Source organism: Mastigoproctus giganteus, chromosome 3 (assembly GCF_048544385.1).
Source record: "Mastigoproctus giganteus isolate SK-2022 chromosome 3, ASM4854438v1, whole genome shotgun sequence".
NCBI lineage: Eukaryota > Metazoa > Arthropoda > Arachnida > Uropygi > Thelyphonidae > Mastigoproctus > Mastigoproctus giganteus.
The window spans coordinates 42,135,087-42,155,263 of record NC_143577.1 but is presented as its reverse complement, the minus strand read 5'-3'; the positions used below and the strand labels follow the sequence as shown (position 1 = coordinate 42,155,263).

At 38.5% G+C, this 20,177-nt stretch overlaps 1 protein-coding gene across 1 annotated transcript in view; it reads left to right on the top strand.

The window, feature by feature from the left end:
* The window catches only part of LOC150087903 (hemicentin-1-like), a 1,496,027-nt gene that overhangs the window by 293,892 nt on the left and 1,181,958 nt on the right, over window positions 1–20,177 (top strand). The window contains exon 20 of the mRNA XM_090369959.1: window positions 19,651–19,791. Coding sequence (XP_090226085.1) covers window positions 19,651–19,791 — 141 coding nt within the window. The remainder of the gene's footprint in view (window positions 1–19,650; window positions 19,792–20,177) is intronic.

The window sequence follows — 20,177 nt, the reverse complement described above, 5'->3', positions numbered from 1 at the left end:
TTGCCGCCATCATTGTTGTATCGATAAAGAATAGTGTAACGTGTATCTCGAACTTGATAGTGTAAGATATAACGTAAAACTAGATAGCGTAATATGTAGCACTGTATTAAGAATCTGCTAGCTTAGTATAGTATTAGCAATTAATTGATTAAATTTATAAATCTTATTAATTTTTATTGTTAATTAAATTGTATTTAAATGGAAATCATGCCTCAGACTAGAATAGCAAAACTGCTGTGGTTTAGGGTACAACCAAAGGGGGCGAACCTCAAATGGCTCACAGTCTAAAAAAAATGTGCAAAAGTGACATGTTTGTGGACCTTTCTCAAACAGGACATGATTTAGACATAGAGGTTGTCTTTGTGTGTGTGCTAGGTGCAGAGAACGTGAAGAAATTAGGTGCCAATGCAGCATTCTGATAGTTGTCTATGAGAATTTGAGAGACGGATGGATGCCCTTTATGGAATTAAAATGAGGGACCCATAAAGCTCTCAGCTGCCCAACTCAATGCCAAAGCTCACTCTTGTGCACCAGGCAACACAATGGCAACATTTAGGGCAGAATGTGCTGGTCCCACAGGAACTAGTTATTGTCAGTGACTCAATTGTCAGGGAAATGGGTAATATTTGTGCAAAATTTCTCCTGGCAGACACACAGGGTGTGTCTGAAATTAGTTCAGACACAGCATGGGTTTGTTAAGGGGAAGTCTTGTGTGGCCAGTTTGAGTGGATACTTTGATGTAGTCACAGAGGAACTGGATGCAAAACATAATTTTGATATCATATACTTGGGTTTTAGAAAAGCTTTTGATACTGTTGCACATAAAAGACAACTGTACAAATTGGAGCACTATGGAATTAAGGGAAAATTGCTGCTATGGATAAAGGGATGATTGAGTGTGAAAAGACACAGTGGTAATCAACGGACACTGCTCCCCGTGGACTATTGTTATTAGTGGAGTACTCCACGGTTTGGTGTTGGGTTCATTGCTATTTTCCATATTTATTAATGATATTGATGAAGGTATATCAGGCTTAATGTCCAAGTTTACAGATGATACAAAGGTTGGCAGGGTTGTTAATGACAGTACACTATTGCAATATGATGTAGAAAAGGTGAGTAGATGGGCCGAGAGGTGGTAACTGAAGTTTAACATCGACAAATACAAAGTATTACATATGGGTAGCAGTAACCCCAGAGGAATTTACCAACTGTGTGGTACTACACTCAGGGTAGTGGAGAATGAAAAAGACCTGGGGGTAATTGTGCAGTCTGATATGGTTTTCTGAGCAGTGCAGACAGTCTGAAAGAGTAGCTTATTGTGTCTTTTCAATGATATACAGGAATTTTTATAGCAGGGATAAGGAGATGATTATCCCCTTGTATAAGGAAATGGTCAGGCCACACCTTGAGTACTGTATACATGTCTGGAAGTCTCATTTTGGAAGGATATAGAGCTGCTGGAATGGGTACAGAGATGGGCAAGAAGATTGGTAAATGGATCAAAGGGTTGCTCTTATGAAGAAAGGCTTAAGTTCTGCAAATCGCAGTGTCTGTAGACTAGGCACCTGCGAGGTGATCTGGTTGAGGTATATAATGCTGTGAATGGTTTGAGCAAGCTAAATGCTGATGGGATTCTTTCTCCTGCCCAGATTAATTGCCTGAGGGGACATAAATTCAAATTGGGGAAGGGCAGTTGTAGAGTATGTGTGGAGGCTTGCCTTTAACTACTGGATGGTTGATTGCTGGAACATGCTTCCATCTGTCCTTGTGGAAGTTGACAGCTTAAATAAATTCAAGGCAAAACTAGACAAACATTTGTAGTGAATGGATGGGTGAAATGGGAATATTTTTTTTTTTTTGGCTGATGCTGTATAAGCTTGCTTTCTCGCCTCTACTAATGCTAATGCTAAATATCTTCTGCATGTTAATTGCTGGTTCAATATTACTAGTTGTAATATTTCTGTATTTTTTACTGTGTGCAAACTTTCATTTGTGTAGTTCCAGAATTTACAAGTTATAATTTGCATGGAGTAATTATGTTTTTTTTTTTTTTTTGATTTGGTAGTTGTTGGCGCATCGGCTTCTGTGGCCATATTGCACCTCCCAAGGTTTTTTGCAGTACTTTGATCCAAGCCCTAGGCGGGAATCGAACCCGCGACCTTTGGGTTGCCGGGCAGGTACTTTACCCACTCGGCTAGCCCGGTCGGCTAGTAATTATGTGAGAATTGTGCCAATTTCTTGGCTGACCATTAATTTTACTGCTACTGAAGTTAGGTGGCTTTTCTTTTATGTTTAACTGTGTTAGTTTTTGTCTTCATTATTGTTATTTATGTAAAATGGCTTATCATCTTGATATTATTATTTATTTGAGAAAACATAATAATACACACACATGTATAATCTTAATTTTTGTGCAATTAGTGGTTTTATAAATTTTGAAATGAAATGAATAATAGTTTCATGTTTATATTTTAATGTTCTTTTTTTTTTTTATTTTTTGCAAAGTAATAAATTCATTGTTTTGCTAGAAATAACACGTGTAACAAACTTTTTTTAATGAAAAATTTAAGTTAAAATTTTTTCATCAAAAATAGCAAATTACATTTAATAAATATTTCAATTTCCATTAGTCAATATCTCGCACTTTTACAAGAAGTAAAATTAAAAGAAAAAAAAAAAAAAAAAATCAAAACTGCTAATTTCAGAAATGAAATGAAAATTTGGAGTAAGTCAGACCAAGCACCAATTGTTGTACTACCAATTAGTAGCACTAATTGGTAGTACAATAATTGGTGCTACTAATTGCTACCAATCGATAGCACTGCCAATTTTTGTAATTGCAACAATTGGTAGTGCTACTGCTGTTGTTATCACATTTGAAGGAAATTAAATGAAGAATTAGCAACTAGCAGTAATGAGAAACTATATATGCAGGAGGCTAGAAACCTGCAATGAGATCTGACAGGTGTTTAAAGCCTAGAATGGATTGAGTAATCTGTGTTGATGGTATTCTTCTTCTTGCTGAGATTACACACATGAGGGGGCATAAATTCAAATTGAGGGAGGATGGTTGCAGGATAGATGTGCAGAAGTTTATTGCCTTCAACCAGGGGGTGGTTGATTGTTAGAATAAACTTCCATCTGTTGTTATGGATAGTTTGAATAAATTCAAGGAAAAACTAGACAAACTATTGGAGTGGCTGGATAGGTGAAATGGAAATTTTTTTTTTTGGCTGATGCTCTATAAGCTTGCTTTCTTGCATCATTTGCTACTACTAATACTAATATTATATTTTATTACCAGCTTGCAACTCTAGAGTGCTATTGCTTTCTTTGCATAAAAAATAAGTTTTCTCCTTTGCTCTTTTTATTAATTTTATTTAAACAACTCCTTATTCTGTACAAATCACAAATCCATCCTCACTGAAATATTTTTCCTACATATGGGGTGCTCCCTTCATAACCTCTGTGAAACACCCACACTGTAACCAAAAGAGGGCCTTCAGGCTAAGTAATGATTCCTCACTTAAAATACAATATGGGCAAATATGGAATTCTCTGTGCAGTGGACAGACAGCAAGGAGGGTCCATGGTGCCTCATTGATGATTTATTGAACGTTTTATTGTGGAGATAGGGAGGTAATTGTATGACTTCACTAGAATAATTTGTCCAAGTATGGAGACTGCACCTAAAAAAAGATGGGGTCTATAGAAGAACAACTTGCCTGCTGATAAGATTGGTAGGACTTCCTCTTGCCGACCGGGCTAGCCGAGTGGGTAAAGTACCTGCCCGGCAACCCAAAGGTCGCGGGTTTGATTCCCGCCTCGGGCTTGGATCAAAGTACTGCAAAAACCTTGGGAGGTGCAATATGGCCACAGAAGCCGATGCGCCAACAACTACCAAATCAAATCAAATCGTAGGACTTCCTCAGACTGAAATGTGCTTACTGATTTGATAACTAGGCCTTAGAGTGGCTTTAGTTGAGGTCCATAAGGCGAAAGTTAAATGAGAGGAAATTTTCATTTATAAATTATTCCAGAACTATGGGACAATAAACTCAAATTGTGAGGGAGGAGGGAGAGGTTTAGACTGAATTGTAGGAAGTTTTCGTTTAGCCAACAGGACGTTAATTATTGGAATAAGTGCCTTCATCAGTGGATGATGCAGAATGACAGTTTGTTACTATTTTTGCAATAGTAACACAAGTTAATTAGTATTAATTTGTTTACTATTACAAATTAGTAATACTGTTTAGCTAATTACAATATGGCTAATTAGTGTGTACTACTTGCACTATAATACTAATTAACTTACTGTCACACTACCATTCAGTTTCTGTTCTTTGCCTTTTTTACAAATAATTCTATAGGTACAGTACTGTTTTTGTGATTGGTATCTGATCCCCCCCCCCCCACATTTAAACCAGTCTGAACATGCACAATTGAACTTCAGATTTACTGAAAAAACTTTATTCTCTTCCACATTATATCTTATACTCCTGTTCTCTGGAATAACATTTGTTCTCGTATATTTCCTAAAATTAATCTGCAGAAATTTGAATCAAACATGAGCAAGTATCTAAAAATACTAGTGTACTGTAGGTTTTCATACCTTTTGTATTTTTGCCACTGAATTATTAGTCTTGTCCACAAATAGCATTGGACAATTCCATGACCTGCCAACAAACTTCTGCATGTCAAATTAATTATAACATCACAAACACTCCTTAATTTCAAAACAGTTGTATTATAAGTTAATACAACTATTGTATGTCAGCTGTGTGTCCAGTTGAAAGTCAATTAAAAAGTTTATGGCTCCGAGTTGAGATTCATACTGTCCGTCTCAGATAAATGCAGACTCTCAACCTGAATTTTCCAGTTTTTAGGTTTTTTGTTGGATTTATACATTTTTCTAAAAGTAGTCAGAAAATGTGCAGTGCCAAGTAAAAGAGTGCCAGGTTTAGGAAATTCAACTTCATTGTAGAGAATGTTTTCTTGAAATTGAACATTGAAATATTATTATTATTCTTGTGTACACAAAGAACTCCTTTAAATCAAATATAAGTGGTTATTCTGTACATGGCATGCAAACCTTTTTTTTTTTTTTTTCAAATTGTTTAAAAACAGATAATAAGGCAATAAGCGGTAAATAATGGTAATAAGAGAATGAATGGTTATTCTGTACACAGTATATCAACCTTTTTTTTTTTTTCCAAAATAGTTTACAGAAGAAAATGTGGGTATTATAGGCAAGTTACCTGTAGGTTAGGACTTTGTGCATAAGCAACAATATATTTTTGTATGTTTAAGGGCTTCATTGATGGTGGAATTGAAATGTATCCTTGTTTGGTCAATATACCTGTTTATTCTAGGATGAACTGAAGAGGCTTAGCATTAGCAAAGGCACATGATGCAAGAAAGCAAGCTTAAGCTTTTTTTTAGCATCAGCCAAAAAAAAAAAAAAAAAACCCTTATTTCATCCATCCACTCGGTCCAAATGTTTGTCAAGTTCTGCCTTGAATCTATTTAAGTTATCAACTTCTACAACGACAGATGGAAGTTTGTTCCAGCAATCAATCACCTGCTGGCTAAAGATAAACTTCCGCACATCTATCCTACAACCGTCTTTCTTGAATTTGAATTTATGCCCTCTCAGGCGATTATTCAGAGCAAGAGGAAGAATCCCATCCACATTGAGCATGCTCAAATCATTCAAGGCTTAATACATCTCAATCAGATCACCTTGCAGGTGCCTAGTCTCCAGACACTGTAATTTGCAAAACTTAAGCCTTTCTACGTAAGAGCAACTGTTTTTGTTCCATTCACTAATCTTGTTGCCCTTCTCTGTACTCGTTCAAACAGCTCTGCATCCTTCTTAAAATGAGGCCTCCAGACCTGTATACAGTACTCAAGGTGTGGCGTGACCATTGCCTTACACCTCCTTATCCCTGCTAGAAACATTCCTGTATATCATTGACAAGACACCGTGAGCTACTCTTGCAGACCCTCTGCACTGATCACAAAACTTCATATCTGCTTGTACAATTACCCCCAGGTCCTTTTCATTCTCTACCACTGTCAGTGTGGTACCACAGAGTTGATACGTTACTCTGGGATTACTGCTTCCCATATGTAGTATTTTACATTTGTCAATATTAAACTTCATTTGCCAGCTCTCAGCCCATCTGCTCAACTTTTGTAGATCCTGTTGCAGTACTGTCATTAACAACCCTGCCAACCTTTGTATCGCCTGAAAACTTGGACATTAATCCTGATATACCATCATCAATATCATTTATAAATACAGAAAACAACAATGGACCCAACACTCAACGCTGAGGGACACCACAAGGAGCAGTGTCCATTGATAACCCCTCTCTGTCTTCTCCTCTTCTCCCACTCAACCATCCCTTTATCCATAGCAGCAATTTGCCTCCAGTGCCACACTGCTCCAATTTGTGCAGCAGTCTTCCATGTGCAACAGTATCAAAGGCCTTTCTAAGATCCAAATATATGATATCAAAGTTATTCTTTGCATCCAGTTCCTTTGTGACTACATCATAGTAACCAATCAAATTTGTCAGACAAGACTTTCCCTTAACAAACCCATGCTGTGTCCGAGCTATAACTGAAGTCTTGTCTAGATGATTCTGCAATGCTTCTTTAACAAGTGCCTTCATTAATTTCCCTGGAACAGAAGTTAAACTAACAGGTCTGTAATTACCTATGTCTCCCTTTAATCCTCCTTTGTTTGTTTGTTATTTGGTTTTTAGGAGCATTAGGAACTAAGCACATATTGCTCCGGGAATATGCGGTGGTCATTCCCTGACCTTTCTGCATCCTCTGTATTTGGTGGTGACGGGCTCAAACCCCGGTCTAATCAAGAAGCATGTGCTACGCACTGCTGCTCCTTCCCACCTGGCTACTGAGACGCCCTCCTCCTTTGTGGATTGGAGTCACATTTGCACTTCTCCAGTCCATGGGTACCTCCCCTGAGTCCAGGGAAGCTCTCATAATTATGGCTAAGGGTTTGCTTACTTCCTTTGCCACCTCCTTTAATATAACTGGATAGATTCCATCCACCCCAGGTGCCTTTCTTATGTTTATGTTCAACAATTTCTCCTCCACTTTACTCTCAGTTATTACAAGATTATCTAGCTTACTGCTAGAGTAGAATACTCCTCTGGCATTCCCCTCCTTGAATAACTCTTCATGTGTGAATGAAGATGCAAAATATTCACTTAGCTTGTTAGCTACCTGAGCAGGATCATCAACAGTTGAACCATCGATACCAAGTGGACCAATCTGATTCATCCCCTTCCTTCTAGAGTTTACATAAGTAAAGAACTCTTTGCTGTTTTTCTTTGCATCCTTTGCCCAAGATTTTTCGTAATCTGCTTTCGCCTGCCTAACCTTCTTTGTAACTTTGTTACAGACCAGCTTATATGTATTATAGTCTTCTGTGTCACATGTTAATTTATATGTATCCTATGCATTTTTATTCTCTGTCACATGTCTAATTAGTTCATCTGATATCCATTTAGGCCTAAATCTTGAACAATATTTCTTTGTTGGTATGAAAAGCCTAGTAGCTTCTGAGATTAATTCTTTGAATGCTTCCCATTTTGAATTTGCTGTTGGTAACACCATCAGTTGGTCCCACCGTATAGAATTTAAATACTGTCTCAGAAAAAAAGAAAAAAAAGACTGTTTCATAAAGACTGTCTCAGACCACCGTAGTCACGGTGGTCTGAGACAGTCTTTATGAAAGCAAAAACTCTTCCCTTTACCCTTGATGGTAGTTACCTCTTTGAGTAAATCCCACTTCAGCACACTGTGATCACTGCCACCTAGTGGTTCCTTTATCTGCATCTTCTTGATGCATGAAGAATCACTACTGATAATCAGATCAAGAGTATTACTCCCTCTAGTTGCCTCCCGAACATGCTGACATAGAAAACAATCATCCAATAAATCCACAAAAGCCTTGCTAGTGTGTGATTGACCAACTCACAAATTCCAGTCAATATCTGGGAAATTAAAATCCCCCATTATAAGACACTCTAATTTACTGGCCCACTCTATTTCTCTGCACAATTGCTCATTATACTCATCAGATTCATTAGGCCTATAACACACGCCTACTCTCATTTTTCCTTTCCCAGTACTTATGTCACACCAAACAGACTCAACATTGCATTATCCACCCACATCAGTTGGATGCCCTTCCTTAGATTTTATGTGTTTCTTAACTAACAGCATAACCCCTCCTCCCTTCCTGTCCTGTCTATCCTTTCTGCACACATTGCACTCCCCAAATTCCAGTTCCTTACTGCTTATGTGTGTGTGTGATACCACGTCTCTGATATCCCAACAATATCTGCCTTTGATGTCTTGACTAGCACTTCAAGTTCATCGAATTTATTAACTATACTCCTAGCATTGGTGTACATGCAAGTATACATGCACCTGTTTCTACTCCTAGTTACCCTAACACAGCCTTGCTTTCTAGGCTGCTGCTCAAATGCATTTCAATAGAAGTAGTGCAAGAATTACTTTTACCTCTGTCAGCTGCTACTGTTAATCTGTTAGTCCTTGTATCCCCCCCAAGCTAGCAATTTTCCAACCCACCTAACTCTGCCTCGATAGCATCAGCAAATATTCTTGTATCCTTTCTATTTAAGTGTATCCCATCCCTGTAGAAGCAGTCTCTCCTGTTAACAAGCACCGACCAGGCTGAGAAAAATTCTACCCCTTGAGCCTTGCACAATCTTTCCAGGGCTGAATTGATCGACAAGGCTCTCATCATATACTCCCTCCTATCGTGTGTGGGCAGAATTGCAGACACTTTCAAATTCATATCCTAACTCGCGGCTTTTTTTCAGCATTGTGCTCTTAAAAGATGATATCTCCCCTAGAACGTCATCAGTCTTTTCCCCTGGCAGACATATGCTTGTCCTGTTCCATCTATCCTTTTTGCACAATATGTTTCTTGTTTCCCTGACAATAAAGTCACCTACAAGAACTAGTTCCTTTGGGACCAGTGCATTCTGCCTTGGGGGTTCTCACTGTGTTGCGTGATGTTCAAGTGCAAGCGATATACCGTACTAGATAGCGTTAGTTGAACTTCGTTAGCAGTTAAATTGTACGTTTAAATAAATACATATAACGACTTAGATTACAAACGTAATATAATTAATTTTATTTAACATAATTAATTATACATATAACCACTTAGGTTACGTAACATAAATAATTAGTAAAAACAAATAATTAATACATAACTTGATACGAAAGTTATATAAAGGGATTCCGCAGATAACACTCGTTACTGAAACGTAAATATTTCGTAGATAACACTCGTTACTGAAACGTAAATATTCCGTAGATAACACTCGTTACTGAAACATAAATATAGCGTTATAACTGTGTTTGGATACAAGTTTAGGATTTAATTTTGTACAGAAATTGAAATTTTATTGAAAGTAAATCTAAATCATGACTCAAACCAGGGCAGCAAAGCAAAGGGCTCAAGCTAATGGGAATGCTGTGGCCCAGGGGAGAACTGAGGGGGGCAGTTGTCCTCTGAATCACAGCCTTGTAAGATGCACTATTTGCTTGATGTTTGCGGAGCAGTCAAGTATGGGACATGATACTGCCATGGGGGATGTCTTTGTGTGTGTGCGATGCAAGGAGTGTAAGGAGATAAGGCGACAACTCAGCGTTGTTATGGGCCTATATGAGAGCTTGAAGGATAGGGTGGATGCCCTCGAAGGATTACAAGTGAGGGGCCCATCAAGCTCTCAGCTGCCCACACCAATGCCAGAGCTTGCACTTGGTCATCGCGGAACACAGCGGCAACCCCCAAGGCAGAATGCGCTGGTCCCAAAGGAACTAGTAGTTGTTGGTGACTCTATTGTCAGGGAAACGGGAAACATGCTTTGTAAAAAGGATAGGTGGAATAGGACCAGGGTATGTCTGCCAGGGGCAAAAGTTGATGACGTTGTAGAGCGGATATCATCTTTTAAGGGCACAAAAGGTGATATAGTTGTACACGTTGTCACTAATGACATTAAGAGTAGGAGACCGGCGGAATTACTTGACAAGTACAGGTCACTGATGAAAAAAAGCCGTGAATTAGGGTTGAAATTGAAAGTGTCTGCAATTCTGCCCAGACACGATAGGAGGGAGTATATGATGAGAGCCCTATCAATCAATTCGGCCCTGGAAATATTGTGCAGGGCTCAAGGGGTAAAATTTTTTTCAGCCTGGTCTGTACTTGTTAACAGGAGAGACTGCTTCTACAGGGATGGGATACACTTAAATAGAAAGGGTGCAAGAATGTTTGCTGATGCTATCGAGGCAATGTTAGGTGGATCGGAAAACTGCTAGATTGGGGGGGATACAAGGACTAATAGATTAACAGTAGCCACTGGCAGAGGTGAAAGTGATTCTTGCACTGCTTCTATTGGAATGAGCCGCAGCCTGGAAAATAAGATGCAGGATATTTCAGAGACTGCTGGGAATCATTGGGGTACAAGTAAACACATGGGTTGTGTTAGGGTAGCTAAGAAAAAGAACAGGTGCATGTATACTTGTGTGTACACCAATGCTAGGAGTTTAGTAAATAAATTTGATGAATTTGAGGTATTGCTCAAAACATCAAAGGCAGATATTGTGGGGATTTCAGAGACGTGGTGTCACACAGATATAAGAAATGCAGAACTGGAATTTGGGGAGTACAATGTCTACAGAAAGGATAGACAGGATAGGAAGGGAGGAGGGGTTATGCTATTAGTTAAAAAACACATAAAATCCAAGGAAGTGAAGCCAGTCGACATCGCTGGACAGTGCAGTGTCGAGTCAGTTTGGTGTGACATAAGCATTGGCAGATCAAAATTGAGAGTAGGAGTGTGCTATAGGCCTAATGACTCTGATGAGTATAATAAGAAACTGTTCGGAGAAATAGAGTGGGCCAGTAAATCAGAGAGTCTTATAATGGGGGATTTTAATTTCCCAGATATTGACTGGAATTTGGGGGCTGGTCACTCACACAGTAGCAAGGCTTTTGTGGATTTATTGGATGATTGTTTTCTACATCAGCATGTTCGGGAGGCAACTAGAGGGAGTAATACTCTTGATTTGATTATCAGTAGTGATTCTTCATGCATTAGGAATCTGCAGATAAATGAACCACTTGGTGGCAGTGATCACAGTGTGCTGAAGTGGGAGTTACTCAAAGAGGTAACTACCATTAGGGGTAAAGGGAAGGGGTATTGCTTTCGTAAAGGCGACTACAATGGACTGAGACAGTATTTAAATTCTATACAGTGGGATCAACTGATGATATTGCCAACAGCAAATTCAAAATGGGAAGCATTCAAAGAACTTATCGTGGAAGCTACTAGGCTTTACATACCAACTAAGAAATATTGTTCAAGGTTTAGGCCTAAATGGTTGTCAGATGAACTAATGAGGCATATGGCAGAGAAGAAAAATGCATGGGATACATACAAATTAACACGTGACATGGACGCCTATGATAGATACAAGTTGAACTGTAACCAAGTTACAAAGGAGGTTAGGCAGGCGAAGGCAGATTACGAGAGATCCTTGGCAAGGGATGCGAAGAAAAACAGCAAAGAGTTCTTTACTTATGTAAACTCTAGAAGGAAGGGGATGAATCAGATTGGTCCACTTGAGATCGATGGGTCAACTGTTGATGACCCTGCTCGGGTAGCTAACAAACTAAATGAATATTTTGCATCGACATTCACACACGAGGAGTTATTCAGCGAGGGGAATGCCAGAGGTGTATTCAACTCTAGCAGTAAGCTAGAGAATCTTGTAATAACTGAGAGCAAAGTGGAGGAGAAATTGTTGAAGATAAACACAAGAAAGGCACCTGGGGTGGATGGGATCTATCCAGTTATATTAAAGGAGGCAGCAAAGGAGGTAAGCAATCCCTTAGCCATAATTATGAGAGCTTCCTTGGACTCAGGGGAGGTACCCATTGACTGGAGATGTGCAAATGTGACCCCAATTCACAAAGGGGGATCAAAGGCTGACACAAGTAATTATAGACCTGTGAGTTTAACTTCTGTTCCCGGAAAATTAATGGAGGCACTGGTGAAAGAAGCACTGCAGGATCATCTAGACAAGACTTCAGTTATAGCTAGGACACAGCATGGTTTTGTTAAGGGGAAGTCTTGCCTGACCAATTTGATTGGATACTATGATGCAGTCACAAAAGAACTGGATGCAGGGAATAACTTTGATATTATATACTTGGATCTTAGAAAGGCTTTTGATACTGTTGCACATGGAAGACTGCTGCACAAATTGGAGCAGTGTGGCATTGGAGGCAAGTTGCTGCTATGGATAAAGGGGTGGTTGAGGGGGAGAAGACAGAGAGTGGTAATCAATGGACACTGCTCATCGTGGACTAATGTTATTAGTGGAGTCCCTCAGGGTTCAGTATTGGGGCCTTTATTGTTTTCTGTATTTATAAATGATATTGATGATGGTATATCAGGCTTAATGTCCAAGTTTGCAGACGATACGAAGGTTGGCAGGGTTGTCAAGGGCACTACTGACACTATGCTGCTGCAACAGGATTTGGAAAGGTTGAGCAGATGGGCTTCGAGGTGGCAAATGAAGTTTAACATTGACAAATGTAAAGTACTACATATGGGAAACAGCAACCCCAGAGCAACGTATCAACTCTGTGGTACTACACTGACAGTGGTAGAGAATGAAAGGGACCTGGGGGTGGTGGTGCAGGCAGATATGAAGTTCTCTGAGCAGTGCAGACGAGCTGCAAGAGTAGCTCATGGTGTATTGTCAATGATATATAGGAATTTTTCTAGCAGGGATAAGGAGGTGATTATTCCCTTGTATAAGGCAATGGTCAGGCCACACCTAGAGTACTGTATACAGGCCTGGAGGCCTCATTTCAGGAAGGATGTAGAGCTGCTGGAACGAGTACAGAGAAGGGCAACTAGATTGGTGAATGGGACAAAGGGGTTCTCTTACGAAGAAAGGCTTAAGTTTTGCAAATTACAGTGTCTGGAAACTAGGCACCAGCGGGGTGATCTGATAGAGGTGTACAAAGCCTTGAATGGTTTGAGCATGCTCAATGCTGATGGGATTCTTCCTCTAGCTCAGAAAAATCACCTGAGAGGGCATAAATTCAAATTGAGGAAAGGCAGATGTAGGATAGATGTGCGGAAGTTTGCCTTTAGCCAGCGGGTGGTTGGTGGGTGGAACAGACTTCCATCCCTTGTCGTGGAAGTTGATAGCCTAAATAAGTTTAAGGCTCAGCTGGACAGGTATTTCGAACGAACAGAGGGGTGAAGTGGAAGTGGTTATTTTTATTTATTTATGTTACTTTTTTTTTTTTTTTGGCTGATGCTGCATAAGCTTGCTTTCTTGCATCAAATGCCTCTACTAATGCTAATGCTAATGCTCTGCCGTTGATGTGGACAGCTGAGAGCTTGTTGGGCCCCTCAATTTAAATCCTTCGAGGGCATCCACCCTGTCCTTCAAGCTCTCATATAAACCCATAACAGTGCCGAGTTGGTGCCTGGTTTCCTCGCACTCCTTACATCGTGCACACACAAAGACATTCCACTTGGCAATATCATGTCCCATTCCTGATTGCTCCACAAACATCAAACAGGCATTGCATTTCAATGGACTGTGATTCAGAGGACAACTGCCTCCCCCCCTCAGTTCTACCCTGAGCCACAGCACTTCCTCTAGTTTGAGCTTTTTGCTTTGCTGCTCTGATCTGAGTCATGATTTCTATTCAAGTTCAATAAAATTTCAATACAAAATATAACCCTAAACCTATGTCCCAATGCAGTTATAACACTATATATATGTATTTCGGTATTGAATATTATCTCCGAGTTACGTTATATGACTTTCTTATCCCCTGTCAATTTATATGTATTAATTTATGATGTTATGTTTGTAAAACTAGGTCGCTATATTTATTTAGTTAAAAAAGTACAATTCAATTGAAAACGAAATTTAATAAGATTAATAAATTTTTCTGATTAATTGATACTACTATACTCGCTATCTAGTTTTCTGTTAAACCTTACGCTAGCACACATTGTATCTTATAACAATGGCGGCAAGTTACGAATGGTTAATCTACGGTTAATGCGAGGTATTATTTACTTTTCAAATCGCGCTATCTAAATTCAAAATAAACCACGGAACTTGACTAGGTTTATAAGCTACTTATAGAAAATAATTTAATCAAACAATTAAGTCAATAAAACGGCTAAGTATAATTAAAAACTTTTCATTCACAGGAGCTGCAAAACTTGTCCACACGTCGATTCGATACCCTTACTGATACTAAGTAATAACCCACAAAATCTCTATCTAAATTCAATTTAAACTAAAGTATTGTTACTAGGAATATAAAGCAACTCTAAAAAATAAATTAATATGCCAATTTAAGTCAATAAAAAAGCAAAAACTTCTCTATTTGCTGGAGCCGTAAAAACTTCGCCTGTTCACGTGTACTCTCGCACCCACTTTCCTGGCATTTTTCATCTCTGCTTGTAGCAGAGATGAAAAATGCATGGGATGCATATAAATTAAATGGTGATACAGAAGCCAATAATAGATATATAGTAGACAGCAGTAAAGTCACAAAGGAGATTAGGCAAGCTAACGCAGATTATGAGAAGTCTCAGGCAAATAATAAAATCATAGACTTTTTTTACTTAATTAAACATTAAAAGGGAAGGTATGAATCACATTGGTCTACTAGATATGAATGGTTTAACTGTACATGATTCTGCTCAGGCTGTTGACAATTTGAATAGATATTTTGTATCTACATTCACACATGAGGAATTTTTTAGGGATGGGGATGCCATAAATTTATAAATTTCTAACAGAGAGCCAAACTATTTTGCAATACCTGAGTGGAAAGTGGGAGAGAATTGTTGAAACAATGTAAAAAAGGCACCTGGAGCAGATGGGATCTATTTAATTAAAGGAGGCAACAAATGGGTAAGGAAACCTGTAGCCATAATTATGAGAGCATCCTTGGATTCAGGGGAATCCAAGGCTGATCTCAGATAAGGATTCTGTGATCCCAAATTTATAAAGGGGGATCACAGAGTGAATGAATAATTACAGACCTGTTAGCTTGTTGTCCGTTCTAGAGAAAATATTGGAGTCATTGGTTGAAGAACTAATGCAGGATCATCTAAATAGGAATGCAGTCATACTGTGGTCACACCATGGATTTGTAAAGGGGTGATCAGACCAATCTGATTGGATACCCTGATGCTGTAACAAAGGAACTAGAAGCAAAAAATAATTTTGACATCAAACTTATATTTCACAAAGGATTTTGATAAATAAAACAATGCTCCAATTTGTACAGGGGTGGCTGAGTGGGATAAGACAGAGAGTTGTTATCAATGGGCACTGCTCTTTATCATTGCATTAGCATAGGCATATGATGCAAGAAAGCATACTTATACAGCATCAGCCAAAAAAAAAGAAGTCTACCAATCTCACCCATCCGTTCGCTCCAAACGTTTTTCCAGTTCTTCCTTAAATTTATTTAAGCTATCAACTTCCACAACAACAGATGGAAGTTTGTTCCAGCAATCCAACTACCTTCTAGCTAAAGGCAAATTTCCGCACATCTGTTCTGCAACTGTCTTTCCTCAAATTGAATCCATGTCCCCACAGGTGTGTCTCAGCTGTTTGTTATTTTGTTATTTGGTTTTTAGGAGCATTAGCAACTAAGGCCATATTGCTCCGGGAATATGCGGTGATCATTCCCTGATCTTTCCGCATCCCCGTATTTGGTGGTGACGGGATCGAACCCCGGTCTAATCAAGAAGCGTGCGTTGCGTACTGCTGCTCCTTCCCACCTGGCTACGGAGGCGCCATGTGTCTCAGCAAGATGAAGAATCCCATCATTTGAGCTTGCTCAAACCATTCAAGCCCTTATACACCACAATCAACAGAACCTCAATCAAACAAATTGCCTTCTGGTAGATAATCTCCAGACCCTGCAATTTGCAGAATTTAAGCCTTCTTGGTGACAGAAACCTTTTGTTCCTCTTGCCAATCTCATTGCCCTTCTCTGTACTCATTCTAGCAGAGCTACATCCATCCTAAAATGAAGTCTCCTTAACTGTATGCAGCTCAGGTGTGGCCTTACACAAGGGGATAATCACCTCCTTATCCCTGCTAGCAAATATCCTGTATATCATTGACGAGACCCCATGGGCTATTCTGGCAGCCTGCCTGCACTGCTCAGAAAAAACTTCATTTACTTTGCATTTGTGAATGTTAAACTTCAGTTGCTACCTCTCAGCCCATCTGCCCAATTTTTCTAGATCCTGTTGCAGTAGTGTACTGTCATCACTGTCATTAATAACCCTACCAACCTTCGTATCATCTGCAAATGTGGTAATTAGGCCTGATATATTTTCATCAATATCATTGATAAATATCAATAAAAACCATGGATATCACTCTCTCTGTCTTCTCCTACTCAGCCATCCCTTTATCCATAGCAGCAACTTGCCCTTAATGCCATACTGCTCCAATTTGTACAGCAGTCTTTTATGTGCAACAGTATCAAAAGCTTTTCTGAAATCCAAGTTTATATCAAAATTATTTTTTGCATACAGTTCCTTTGTGACCACATCATAGTATCTAATCAAATTGGTCAGACAAGACTTGCCCTTAACAAACCCATGCTGTATCTGAGCTATAACTGTATTTTTGTCTAGATGATCCTGCAATGCTAGTTTTAACCAGTAACTCCATTATTTTTCCCAGAACAAAGTTAAACTAACAGGTCTGTAATTACTTGCCACCCTTTGATCCCCCTTGTGAATTGGGAATATATTTTCACATCTGCAGTCCATGGGGAACTCCCCTGAATCTCGAGATGCTCTCATAATAATAGCTAAGGTTTCCTTACTTCCTTTGCTGCCTTCTTTAATATAACTGATTATCACTCTCTTCAGGAGATTAGATCCCTTCAACCACAGTTGCCTTACCTTATGCTTAACTTCAACAGTTTCTCCTTCACTTTACTCAGTTATTACAAAATCCTTTAGTTTCCTGTTATGGTTTAATAAACTTCTGGCATCTCCATCCCTAAATAACTCCTCATGTGTGAATGTAGATGCAAAATACTCATTGTTTGTCAGTTACCTGAGTAGGAGAAGTCTTTGCTGTTCAAGGATTTCTGCTAATCCATCTTCGCTTGCCTAACCTCCTTTGTGACTTGATTACAGACTAGCTTACATCTACCATCATCCTCTGTGCAGCCTGATAATATATATGTACCCCATTCATTTTTCTTCTGTCATGGGGGGGCACCTCTGTAGCCAGGTGGGCAGGAGCAGCAGTGCATAGCACACGCTTCTTGATTAGACCGGGGTTCCAGCCCGTGACCACCAAATACAGAGGATGTGGAAAGGTCAGGGAATGACCACCGCATATCCCCGGAGCAATATGGCCTTAGTTGCTAATGCTCCAAATAACAACAATAATAACTGCTCTACCATGAGTCTGATTAGTTCATGTGTCATCCATTTAAGCCTAAACCTTGAACAGTATTTCTTAGTTGGAACAAAAAGTAGCTTCCAAGATTACTTCCTTGGATGCTTCCCATTTAAAATTTTCTGTTGGTAACATCATCAGTTGGTCCTACTGTATGGAATTTAAAAACTGTCTGAGACTACTGTAGTCATCCTTACAAAAACAAAAACATTTTCCTTTACCCTTGATGGTAGTTATATCTTTAAGTAAATCCCACATCAGTACACTGTGATCACTGCCATGAAGTGGTTGCTTTATATGCAGATTTTTAATGCATGAATAATCACTGCTCATAATCAGATGAAGAATGTTACTCCCTCTGGTTGCCTCTCGAAAATGCTGCTGTAGAAAACAGTCATCCAATAAATCCACAAAACTCTTGCTAGTGTGTGAGTGACCAATCCACAAGTTCCAGTCAATATCTGGGAAGTTAAAATCCCCCATTATAAGACATTCTGATTTACTACCCCACTCTATTTCTCTGTACAGTTGTTCATTGTACTCATCAGAGTCATTAGGCCTACAACACATTCCTACTCCCATTTTTGCTTTCCCAGTGCTTATGTCACACAAAACTGACTCAACACTGCACTATCCACCCATTGCAGCCAGATGCTCAACTTTAGATTTTGTGTGTTTCTTAATTAGCATAACCTCTCCTCTTTTCCTATCCTTTCTGTACATGTTGTATTCCCCAAATTCCAATTCTGCATTCCTTTATATATGTGTGACACCACATCTCTCATATCCCAACAATATCTACCTTCGATGTCTCTTGAACAAATTTCTCTTTTTGGACAAATGTTATAATGGAGTTCCCCGGGCCCATTGTTGTTTCTGTATTTATTATTACTATTGATGAAGGAATTTCATGATGAAAATCTGTTTGCAGATGATATGGAGGTTGGAAGTGTGGTTAATGGCAGTTATCAGGGTTTGCTACTGCAATAAGACAGAGAAGAATTAGTTTGAAAAATTAGGCAGACTGCAGAGCAGTGGCAATTGAAGTATAACATTGACAAATATAAGGTACTGCACATGGGTAGCAGTAATCCTAGATTAACATACCAGTTGTGTGATACAATGCTCAGGGAAGTAATACAATTACTTCCAGATCTTTTTTCATTCTTTACTACCCTGCGCATTGTGTGATTCAATGCTCAGGGTAGTAAAGAATGAAAAAAGATCTGGAAGTAATTGTGCTGTCAGATATGAAGTTATCTGAGCAGTGCAGACAGGCTGCCAGAAGAGCTAATTGTTGTTTTGCAAATTATATACAAGAATTTTACCAAGAGGGGTAAGGAGGTGATTATTCCATTGTATAAGGCAATGGTTAGGCCACATCTTGAGTTCTGCATATAGGTGTGGAAGTTTCATTTTAGGAAGGATGTTTATCCATTGGAATGAGTGAAGAGCAACGAGATTAGTGAGAGAAACAAAAATGCTCTTACCAGAAAAGACTTCAGTTCTACAAAATTGCAGCATTGGGAGAATAGGCAAAGCAAATTTATTCAAGGAGAATAAATTGTCTGAGAGATCTGTTTGGCATTTAAGGTTTGATTTTGAATGGATTGAGTAAGTTCATTGTTGAATTCTTCCTCTTGCTCAGACTACTTACATTGAAGGAACATAAATTCAAATTGAGGCTGGTTGAAGGATAGCTATATAGAGGTGTACTTTCAGCCAACAGGTAATTGATTGTTGGAACAAACTTCCATTTGGTGTTGTAGAAGTGATCCGTTTGAATAAATTCAAGGAAAAACTATGCAAACTATTAGAAGGGATTGACAGTTGATGTGGGAATTATTATTATTATTTTTTTTTTTTGGTTGATATTGTATTAGCTTGCTTTCTTGCACCATTTGCTACTACTTTTAATACTGATACTAATACTGATGCTAATCCAACCTGCAACTCGTGATAAAAATTGATTTATTTTTATATATAAATTTTTACCACATAATTTGAATAAAGTTATTATTAATTGAGAGCACAGCATAATGTTATTCTTCTGATTGATTTATAATTATTTACTTTCAGGATATGAATTTGGATTGACCCTTTATGCTAATAACACACTTTTTATTAAAGACGTCGCTCTTCCTGATGATGGAGAATATACTTGCATTGCTCAGAATGATGCTGGAATTGATAATAATACAATTAAGTTAAATGTTCTTGGTGAGATGTATAGATTTAAATATATTTACTATTTTTCATTATTTTTTAAAATAAATTGAGCACATAATGATATATATTTTTAATGGATTTCAAATTTTAAGAATTTTCTTGATAACAAGTTTTGCTGTTATTTTTTTTGGAATCACCTGTAATTGTTTTTAAGCGTGCTATATTTTCTTTAAAAAAGTTGTTTTTCAAGGTAGGATTACTAGCAGATTTTAGTATTAAATACAAATATTTTAATTTGAGAAAATAATGCTGCTCTGCATTACTTTTGCTGTCATTGTCTTTGTATTATGTTTACTGCTATTATGTCTACTCTGTGTTATTTCTTTTGTCTCTTCAGTGACAGAACTAGCTCTTATGCTCTTTAGAAATGACTATGT